Raw genomic sequence first — 12,278 nt, 5'->3', positions numbered from 1 at the left:
GAACAAGATGGCAGAATTTCAGCATCGCCTTTCTTAATTTACATCTGTACTCGTTTACGTCTGACGACGCCGTTAATTGTTTATACTCGTAATTAAGATTTTACATTATTGGTTTGGGAATTGTCGGACCACCGATAGCACGCTCTCTCTTTACCGGAAGTGTGGAAGCGCATTGGTCGACAGTCAGGTTGCCGCTTCGTGGTAAGAAAATAATCTACTCGAAGTATTATTGTTTTCATTTCCATTGAACCGCAGGTACTTTACTAACTACTTTGACAACCAACATCCTCATTCTTAGTAGTACTTACTTTTTTGTCATTTGTTCTATCTAGCGTTGGTGAAAATGGTGATAGCGAGATAGTATTTCGAAAGATGTCACCGACGTTTTACCTCATTACGGATTATTTCACTCTTGGCTTACACTTAGTGGAAATCTCTGAAAAAAAAACTCTTATTCATCACAAGCGGAATTCGAATCTACATCCATACAGAGTGACTCAGTTACTATGTTATAAACTTTAGGGATGATAGATGAGACAATTCTGAACAACTTCCATATAGAAACCCATGTCCGGAACCGTTATCTTGCTTGATGATATGCATTTCATTTATGGAAGAGCAAAAGGAAATACAAGGAAAGTTGCAAGGTTTAAGGAGTCAAAATATCATTTACAACGCCAACAAGCTTATCCTATGTTTATGAGAAATCACCAACGTTTGCAAGAATAGGTCGTCTGCAACCAAACTTCAAAAGGATAGCCTTGAGTTCGATTCTAGCTAGTTACACAGACTAACATTATCTAGGCTTGTAACTAGCAAATGGAACGTTTCCGGACAGGTTCCGGTATGAAAGTTGTTCATAATTGTCTCCTCCGTCATCTCTAAAAGTTTGTAACATAGTCATTGAATCACTCTGTATATATTACTGCGCAGATTTAAGTGACTATAAAATACATTAAAATAAATTTAAAAACTACGTATTATGCGGTTTGTAATTAAGTGTAGGTATTATTAAATTAGAAAATTTGGCTGAAAATCTGCGTAATTTGTCAACAGCTGCGTGCCGGCGGCAGCCGAATTCCGTCCCTTAGTCATTCCAGTAAGGTTACCAATCTTAATAATGGCAAGAAATAAAGATGTGTTAATCTTTTTACTAATTTGCAAGAAAAACGCCCATTTTATTGATCAATTGTAAAGGGATAAATAATCCCTTATCAGTTTCTCTATTGATAAGAGTAAAAATCAGAATCGAACGGATAATTTATATACAGGATGATTCACGAGGATTTACCGTCCTTTACGGAGCTTATTTCTGAAGACATTCTGAGCAAAAAAAGTCATATAAACATAGTTCCTATTCTCAACATTTTCAGAGTCACACTAATTTAAAGTTGTTTGTAAAATACATTTTTTCTTTAGTTTGAAGGTAAAAGAATAATACAAATAGAGAATGAACCATTCACAAGTATCATTTCTTTAATTGGCAAGTATTATAAAGCTAAAAATGTGCTGTGAACTCCTTAGTTGCTTCGTACAGACATCTTTTTCTATTTTTAACTAGAAAATTACATTATTCTTACGCACTTATCACAACAATTATTACAAATCACACCACTTCCACCGACTTAATTATTTGCAGTTCAATTTTGCATCCTAATTTACAGTCTTACAACACATTTTTAAAAATGTCGCCGTCCGCTTGAGTACACTTGGCCGCACGCTTGTGAACGGCACTCGTCGCTCTACGTAACTGCATACGGCTATCTTTGATTTCCGTAGCGCTCGCGCTGGCTGCTGACTGCACGCTGACCAAGATCACGCGCTGACAACAATGCGTTCCAATAACGAAACGTAACTCTGTAAATATTGAGAATAGGACCATGTTTATACGACATTTTTTGCTCAGAATGTTTTTGGAAATGAGCTCCATGAAGGACTGTGAATTTTCGTGGATCACCCTGTAGATTAAAAGACAACATTTAGGGGCCAAATTATTTTTTTCTGAAAATTGTGTTCATTTGGAACTATGATCATGTTGCAGGTTGCGTCGAGAGCTCTTGGGATTTCAGACGAGTACATCCACACCACAGAAATTGCAACCGACAAAGTACCAAACACCACACCTACATCTGCTAGCGTCGGCTCAGATCTAAATGGAATGGCTGTTCTGGTAAGATTTCTGTGATAAGTTTTCTTTCTTTAAGACTTTGCAATTTTCTTCGTGAAATTAATAATTTGCATGGTATGATTTTCATTTTACAGTATACAGGGTAGAAGGGAAGCAATTATATTAATTCAGAAGTAATAGATCAAGTCAATGCGAACAACTTTCGTCAAATAAGTTTTTTGATACGTAGTTGATAGTTTTGAGAATACGAAATGCAACATGTTGCAACACTGTAACGCCCCTTGGGGTCACTGTTCCGCAGTGGAGATGAGTAATCATCCACTCCGCAAGACTTACGAGAGGAGAATGTAAACAAAAACGTCTCATCAGATACGTTTCTGATCAAATTGCTGTACATTTGTAACACACATTACTTAATATTACTGTAAACTTAATCCTTTCTAAAATAATTCATTTTCAATTTATTCAAAGATAATGACTAGACTTCGTTGAATTGCCACACGCAGCATACAATCAGGTAGTCGATGTACGGTAGTAAAGAAGAGGTGAGCGACCGCCCGGTCTCGTAGTATACTCGTAAGCAGTTCATGTTAAGAGATGTGACCGGTCCAAATAGATAGAGCAGCTACAGCTAATGTATGCCTATGTAAGCACTTGTTTTTGCATTACTGTGGTTGGAATAGTCAAAGCTTAACATTTGTTCAGTGCCGACAAGAATTCAATCAAACATACTACAATGAGAGTGTTGCTATTCCAAACAATTGCCCCTGGAATACCCTTACCCCCGCAGCCAGTCTTAACCTGTTGGAAAACGTGGTTGGATGCTGTTAATTATTATGCAGAATATTACGGCAAAATAATGGATGTAATTGATGCATTGGATAGCACAGACAGTTGCGCTGTTGCAGCTGTAAAATCATTGCCTTCTGAACAGCTATTGGAAGATGTTCTGTTCATTGATTCTAATTTTAAAATCGTGTCCAAAAGCATCATCCTGTTAGAATCGTCTAAACTACAACTCTCAGAAGCCCTTAATATAGTGTATAAAGTATCACAAACCGTTATCCAAAACAACAATTCACTACTTTCAGAAAAAGTGAAATGTAAGTTGAGAAACATTATTGCTAAAAATTCTGCCTATTCACAACTTAGTATTATAAATGATGTACTATCAGATCACGACAAGACACCTGAAGTTGGTGTACTAAAAAGTAGTGACTTCCCCTTCTTAAGAAATGCACGTATTACATCGTGTGATGTTGAACGTACATTTTCCCAAAATAAAAAACTGTTTAAGTGACCATCGGAGGAGGTTACTTTGCAGTCGCTCAAAATGTACGTAACTCTTCACTGCAATGCACATATTCAAGGATGATGTGAGTATCTTACATTAAATTTTAAGAGTTAATATATCTCACTATAAAATAATTGTGTATTTACATGTTTAGACATTTCCTACTTTAATGATCATTCATTATATTTCTTGAATGTAGGATACAGGTTTTATTGTAACCGCAGTATACTGCCACAGTCTAATATATACAGTCGCGCAACTTCAACACTATTTTTGCCAACATTCACGACACTAGCGCTCAAGCGGCAGGCAAGGCACTGGTCATAGGGTTGATATAGTCTGCACGTGCTTTAAAGATATGCGAAATGTTATAATGTTTTAATCATGCGTCGGAATAAAGGCAATGTGTGCAATGACGAAAATTGCAGTAACAACAAGTTTAAATCTCCGAATTTGTCGTTCTTCAGATTCCCTAAAGACCAATAGAAAATCATAACTCAGTCATATCCTATAATCCACGCTGTAGGAAGCCTACGTATTGTGTTCTATAAAACATTATTATTACTTATCAGTTACCTATTTGTATGTCAGGAAGGAGAGTTTAAATAAAAACAAAGTAAATACCTGTTAGAGTATATTATTGTTTTGCAGAGATCATGTGTAAATGTGTAACCATTCCGATTTTGGATAATGTATCTATAATAATAATAATGATTTATTTTAGCTGGCAGAGTTAAGGCCGTAAGGCCTTCTCTTCCACTCAACCAGCAAAAAGTGTATATACATATGCATGAACTTACAAAGAATCCAACAATTTGATTTAGATGAGAGTTACATGTATACAAAAGTTATTTACAAATTAAACAACAAAATACTATGAACTATTAATTAAACACTGAAATAAACTGTGTAGCAGAATTAAACTAAAATACATAGAATGTTAATATATTTCAAATGATATTAGATAATAGAAAGAGATTATTACGAGACAATTAAAATACAGCGCAATCAGGATGATGTCTAAAGAAAAAAGTAACAATGTAGTCAGTGATAGTTTAAATCAGTATGATTGGAGTGAAATGCTAATAAGGTTATCTTTTAAGCTGTTCTTAAAGGTGTTTGTTGTCTTGCAGCCCCTAATACTTGTGACAAAGAATTCCATTGACGCGAGGTGAATATTGTAAAAGATGATGAATAACAATATCTACAGTTTTTAATGCAAGTAATTCCATAATTTTTGTATTCGTGTTTTTTTTCTTTATATTTTTCAAAAGTTGAATGTTATATTGCATTCAAGTTGGGATTATGGTGTTAATTTTTTCAAGAATTCATGGCGTATTATAATTCTTTTGCAAAATATTCACTTCTTGAATAAATCCAGACTGTGTCGATAAATTTCTGATGTGTTGGTGTAGATTCATGTGACAGACGTATTAAGTTCTCAAGAAATAAAAGAGCCTTTTAAAATTTAATATAAAAAGCAATCTTTTGTGTAATAATTTGCATGACTGTTATTGGTGTTGATTTTACATTCCCAGTGATTATTTGAGCCGTTCAGAGCAGAAGTGGTGTAAGTCAAAATTAGGTAATGAGGTTTAAAGTAAAAATTCTGTAAAATACAGCGCAAAGTAGCAATTAATATATCCTTCGTGCTATTCACTGACTACTAATAGTTTAAATAAATTCAATATTAACTGCTACTTTGCGCTGTATTTTACAGAATGTTTACTTTAATCCTCATTACCCATTTTTGACTTACACCACTTCTGCTCTGAAAATAAAATTAGGCCTACATTTTCTGAGTTAATTGAAGTTACAATTTTTTCAACAAAGTTGTGTATTCATTTGTTCTCACCTACGTCATAATAACTGTAAATGCATGTAAATTACGTATTATATAGGTAGGGTAAGTTAAAATTAATCTTATGTGTGAGAACTGGAAATGTAATGTAAAATGCAGTAAACTTTCCATAAAAATTTAAACCATAATATCAGCACTATTAGCGACTCAAAATAATAATAAAAAATTGAAAAATAATGAACTTCATAAATCAATGTCTGTCAAATTAAGGTTTAAATCTTCCCATTTTTTATTTTTAAGTTTACCTCAGCGGCCGAGTTTACCCCAATTTGCGGTATGGAAAATAGTTAATTTCTCAGGAAATAGGGAGAGGAGTTCACCACGCGATGTACCCTACGAGATATGCCCTACAATTTTGACTCTTCTCACAGGAAATACAGAGTTCCAATGGTTTATAAATATATTTAGGAATGAATTGAATTAACCGTTCACGTACAAACAATTATATTATTTCAAACCATGACATGTGATCAGGGCCATGATTCAGTTGTAAGGAGCAGAAAGAATTACGTTTATTGCCAGCTTCTGAAACTTGTAGATTAACTGCGTGTGAAATTCTTCTAGGATTCTAAAGTAGAATTAGTAAGAACCATATACACTTATTGTATAGCATAAAGATATAAAATAAATTACGCAAAACCCGTTTTCTGATGTGTTATCATATGTCGTGTGCACACTTTTAACTTGCCTGCCGCTAGAGGGCTACTGTCGCGCTAACTGTCAAATGTTGGCATATTTTATACGTATGAGTTGCGTGACTGTATCTATTAGACTGTGATACTGGTCGGTGTTTACATCAGAGGCATACTCCATCCGTTGCACGTCCCCTTCTCATACAGTCTATACCTCGTGCGTAGTAAACCTTACGACTCTCGTGGCAATTCCACGAAGTCTACTAATGACTTGAATAAAGATTGAGTTACAGAATGTACAATCTTTACTATTTTGTAATTACATGAAACGCAAAGAAATCAACAGACACTGTAAATGTTCACTGTAACCATTTCCCTTTCGCTCATTTTTCAGAATGCGTGTGAAAAGATCGTTGAGAGACTGAAACCATTCAAAGAGGCCAATCCGAAAGGACATTGGTCCGACTGGGTAGCTGAGGCATATCGTGCGAGGGTCAACCTTTCAGCCACAGGATTCTACAAGTAAGAGCACATCGGACATCTTAAATTTTGTGTTTAAAATTCAATGTAACAATAAACAAGGAAGTAATTATTAAGGAGGAACAACGACGTAAGTGCAACATAGAATGTTTTTCAGAAGACGCAAAAAAAATCTTATTTAGATATAAATATATATAAATAAATAATAAATATTAAAAAAATGACTATCGAAATAAAGAAAATATTATAACTTTGCCTACTTTTAAATGGCAAAATCAGATGGTGTGTTTTAATATCCACCCCAATTTCGCAGCTCAGCGAATAAGCGTGTCTTGGTCGTTTACTGAAGCATAATCCTGGAACTTATTGGTTTATAATTTTACTTATCAAACAAAATGTATATGGATTTCAGGTGTGAAATTGAAGCCATCCAGTTTTAGACATACTAACTAGATGTTTGTAAACTTGCTGACGTGGTGGAAAAATTCTGCGTATACAAGCTGGACCGAAAGTAATGTCACTGATTTCAAGGGGTTATTCTTTGAGATACTTCAAACAAAAAAGTTTAATGCAATTTTGCTCGTTTTTGCTTCCTTTTGGAGATGAAAATTGTTTTATATGAATGAAATATTTCCTAACGTGTTTTGGGAAAGCCATTGATTTAATTCCCAGTATGCTCAGTCAATTTAAGAGAGCAGTGTGTCATGATTAGGGCTAGGATTTTGATGAAATTGCATCTTTTTTCCAGTAAGCCAGAAACATAGCTGCTTTAATATTTATATGTTAAGTGATAAACTGAGTGTTTTAAAACACATTTGTTAGGGCATTTTTGTGCATTTTTTGCCTGTTTCAACTCATAAGAGCGTTTTTTGTTTTATTCGGTCATTTTTTTAGGCATTTTCATTTAATTTTGGCCATAAATCCCCATTATTAATGTAAAATAATGTTCATTTCCTTTTATATTTTCTCTACATATTTTGTCCATTACTACCCATTATTTTGTTTAACATTTTAATCGTTTTTCTACACAAATATTATCATTTTAACGTAGTACATCCCATGTAATGGATCAGTCCAACCACCCCTTCAATATAGACTCCTCTATACCTGCTAATTCCGGATAAGAGTGGCCTTGTGGTGGAACTACATCAGGTAAAATAATTAATTAGAAAAATTAAGTAAAATTAAATAAACTTGAATGTTGGTACTAGAATTTAATTTAATTACTAGTCTACATATTACACTAAGTAGTACAAAACCTCTTTTCCTACTAAGCCAATTATGTAAGACCAATTTTTAGGGCATTTTAAGGGCATTTTTGAAAGATTTTTAGGTTATAAATGCATTGTTTTTAAGACATTTTTTCATGATTTATAGGTCATCAAAATCCTAGTCCTAATTATGATAATACATTATTGAAATAATTTTAGTTTTGCCCTTTAAATTTGCAGAAATTTGATCAGAACAAATGCAACTTTTCGTTCTGCAAAGGATTTTTAAAAATTTACATTTTTCAGATAACATTTCTGCACTTTAAAGGACAAAACTAGAATTATTTCATTAATTTATTATCATAATACACTCTTCTCTTAAATTGAGAGAAATATTGGAAATTAAGTTAATGGCTTTTGCCAAAACACGCTGAGAAATGTTACACATAAAACAATTTTTATCTCTAAAAGGAAGCAAGCAAAAACGATCAAAATTGTATTACATTTTTTTTAATACTATCTCAAAGATGCCATGCATTAATACCATCGTTCTTCTTAGTGCGAAAAAAATTCGCTTTTATGTTGCCGCGAACATTTTTGTCTATGTAATTTGGAACCCTACGGCATAGATATATGAGAAAAGCGTGTTTAATTGTATCTTAGAAGCGGCGTGACGATTATGCATGCTAATTCAGTTGGCTGATACTTGTCGTTACTTTATTATAGCTTATATCGCAACTATTTCATTGTTAGCAACCTGCTTGAAACTTGGTCCACATCTATTTCCTTTATACAGCTGCTTCTCTGCTGCTTCAGTTCTTGGTTCCGTAAAACAAATGAAGCAATACAGACGCCGACTGTAGAGATCACAGCAGCAGTATATGCTGTTTGATTACTCTCAAAACCAACAAATAGCGCAGTCACAGATCTGTTTGTTTTAGTTGTGGCAGTCTATAAACCAGAGATGGGCATTCGTGTGGAATTGCACACTCGTATACAGAATTCTGAAGCTTGCCGAATCTCTAGAGGCGTTCTCAACTATCTTGTCTTGATAAAGTCGGTGATAGACAAGTTGCAACCATAGACTGAGAGATAACCGTTTTCTTGGGGGGGGGGACAAAGCAAAACCATAGAATACCCATATAACGAGGTTATGGGGGACATCATTTGCCTCCTCCTCCCGTTATAGCTTAACCATGGTACAGTATATCGGAATATGATCATTTAATAAAGGTATTTTCGGGGGGAGGGGCATGTTTCTTACAGTATTACATACATATCAGCGATGTTTCGGACCGAGTTGTATAGGGCTTGAACTGTAGGTCTACTACAAATTATAATAGATCATGACTTAAAACAATCGCCCTCTTTTTCTCTCTCGTACACAAACACATGCATACATCAATAAAACTACGTTATATATCAATAGTCTCCAAACACACACCTTCATCTCAAACAGTAGAAATAACTAAAATGCTCTCACAATTAATATCACTCAATAAAAGAATTGTATTCCAATGGATACCATCCCACTGTGGAATCCTGGGAAACGAGAATGCGGATGCTTTAGCAAAGAAGGGCAGCACTGCTACTTACAGACCTGTTACTATATCTACGTATTACTCTGTGAAGAGATTTATTAAATCTACATACTTAGACTTCAACAAACAAAATTTGATAACACAATCCCAAGGGAAAAATGGAACTCTCTGCATCATAATCCACAGTTAATTCCCGATTTACCACGAAAATCGTCTGTAGCTGCATTTAGATTGGCAACAGGTCATGATTGTTTGGCCAAACACCTGCATAGAATTGGAATATATCAGTCCCCTAACTGCCCATTGTGCAACTCAAACCAAGAAATGGATTCGGAACAGCTCAAAATCTGTGCTTCATTGGCTGACCATGATAATATCTTTGAAAACTATTGGAGTGCAAGAGGTCAAATGACTTTATTGTCAAACGCCTGGCATTAGAAAACAACAACAACATCAACAACAACAACAACATAAAATTACGTAACAGTGCTAATAGAAACTCTCTTATATGAAGTTTACCTTCCTGAAAATATCATTATGAAATGTAAACTCTAATTATTTTATTTAATCTCGTCTGTAAGTTTACACATTATATCGGGATCACTTTCTTTTTTCTGCATTGTTGTGCATATTCATATTTCTCCATGTGGCGGCCTGAACATATGCAGACTTCTAACACATGAGTACAGACTGTTACAAAAGAAGCATTACAGTGCTTCCATTCCTCAAATGGGGTATAGAAATGTTTATACATTCAGAAATCTATACTAATAATCAGGGAACGGATTTATATGGACTAAAAATATATGAAATATGTAAATATATATGTAGTTATTTTTACCAAAATATGGAATTAAATATGGATTTTTACCAAAATATGGAATTAAATATGGACTTAAAATTATAAAAAAATGACTATGTACGTTAAATATTGGTACATTTTAATCAAACTAAACAAAAAATATAATGGACGTACCTTATCTTCCAATGTAGTTTCAACAAAACACAATTTTTATTGTCTGTTACCATAACAATAGGTTACAAACATTTCTTTCAAGTGCTGAAAAGTGAATCTTCTTCTATTGTCTCTGAGGATAGATTTATACTGACTAAAAGAGCGTTCGACGTCACAAGAAGTAACTGGTACATAATTCAATTTCACAATGTCTGCTGGGGATAAGTCCAAGTTAATCTTCACTGTTGATTCACCACTCATCACAGCAACAACCTTTTGTAGTTCTTCATATCCAGGGTTTTTTGAAAGTACAGTGTCCACCTTAGCTCTTACTGCATCTGCAACTTTACCTCTACCACGATTCAGTTGTTCCACAGTACTATTTATAATTTCAAAACTTTCAGATAGTGAAAGGTGCCTATTTTGGAGACTTTTGAGCGTTTTTATGATGCATGAAAATGTATGCTGAATGTGAGCTAAGTCATTCTTCACACTTATGTCACAGGTAACTGTTTTCGCAGTATCAATTGAGACTGCATCTTCAGAGTCCAATGCAAGGAGAACATTGTTAATAGAGTCTATATGTTCGGCATAATATTCAACTGCTTCTAGCCATGTACCCCATCTAGTTAAAATTGGCTTTGGTGGCAATGGAATTTCAGGGTACATTTCTTTCAACACGTTAACTCTACTGGGAGCTTTGAGAAATACTTTTTTCACTGATGAAATCAACAAATCTACTTTAGGGAAATTGTCTCTGACCACTTCTGCCACACGATGAAATGCATGCGCCACACAAGTAAAATGAGTCAATTTAGGATATACAACAGATAATGCTTGTCCAGCTTTGACCATATAAGGGGCAGCATCGCTAATAAAGAATAACACATTATCGTACATAATACCCTTTGGCCACAGGATACCCATAGCTTCGTTGAACAGTTTAACTATAGTTTTGTTATTGCACTTTTCTAGAACATCACAATGTAAAAGAATTCGTTCAGAATATTGTTCACTTAACAAACCGATAACTACATTACCAACAAGTCTACCTTCTTTGTCGGGAGTCTCATCAATGGAAACCCAAATTGAACTATCTTTAATTTCATCTCTTATCTTCTGTATTGTCTCATCGTAGATGGATGGAGCATACGTCTTCCTAAGTGTTGACTCATCCGGGATTGTATGTTGAGTATATTTTTCAAGGAATTCCCTGAAGACCTTATTCTTTAGTTTGTAGAGAGGAATATCAGCAGAGATGAGAGAACGGCACAGGTCGATGTTAAACTCAGATCTTACATTCGATGTTGTTGGTTGTGTTAAAAACAATTGTCTCTGCTTGGAATTTAGTTGTTTGTTGGCCTGATGTTTACTAGTTGTAATGTGTTGTTGCACCAGGAACTTTTGTGTAGATGATACTGCACACTGACACAAATTACAAAATAATATTTTATTGTCAGTTGATAAACCATCTTCTTTAAATTCTGAAATGTAACTTGTTAGTTTTGATTTTAAATTGACTGAATGACGTACTTTTGGCATATTTACCGTCTTTATAGTATGATTTACAAAACTGAACCTATGTGTACTCTGACTGGCATTTAACTGTTGAGCTGCACAACTGAAGTCTGTTAAAAATTTTAAATTAAATTAATACAGTTTTGTAACTTACTTTCCCATTGTTGATAGGACTGCTAATTTTCAAATAACTCTGATGTTAAAGGGATTACTGAACATGTGTTTAAATCTCTATTGTTGAAATGTATTTTTAAAAGTTAATGGAATTTTGTTTTGTTTTATTGTTAAACCTAATATAATATGGACTGTTTTATATGAAATATGGAAAATATATGGAAATTAACGAAAATATGTACTAAACTCTAAAATATGGAAAAATATGGAAAATAAAAGTAGGATTTTTCAACCCTACACATTGTGAAACATAAAGATAATGCAAAATATAAATTATATTAGCTTTATAAGTAAATATGTATTTACATATAAATCCTTTCCCTGCTAATAATAAATCTGTAGCCGAAATTTTTCTGGTAATTTCCGATTTTCCAAAAATAATTGGTCCTAACATATACAATTAACCACCCTGAAACCGAAAATCGCTTTTTTGAAATTTTTGTTTGTATGTCTGTCTGTCTGTCTGTATGTATGTATATTTGTT

General features: G+C 33.9%; 1 protein-coding gene across 1 annotated transcript in view; it reads left to right on the top strand.

The window, feature by feature from the left end:
• The window catches only part of LOC138700323 (xanthine dehydrogenase-like), a 129,667-nt gene that overhangs the window by 89,709 nt on the left and 27,680 nt on the right, over positions 1-12,278 (top strand). Inside the window, exons 23-24 of the mRNA XM_069826866.1 lie at positions 2,042-2,170; positions 6,310-6,437. Of these exons, the coding sequence (XP_069682967.1) occupies positions 2,042-2,170; positions 6,310-6,437 (257 nt within the window). The remainder of the gene's footprint in view (positions 1-2,041; positions 2,171-6,309; positions 6,438-12,278) is intronic.

This window comes from Periplaneta americana, chromosome 5 (genome assembly GCF_040183065.1).
Source record: "Periplaneta americana isolate PAMFEO1 chromosome 5, P.americana_PAMFEO1_priV1, whole genome shotgun sequence".
Classification (NCBI taxonomy): Eukaryota; Metazoa; Arthropoda; class Insecta; order Blattodea; family Blattidae; genus Periplaneta; species Periplaneta americana.
This window is presented reverse-complemented; position numbering and strand designations above follow the sequence as displayed.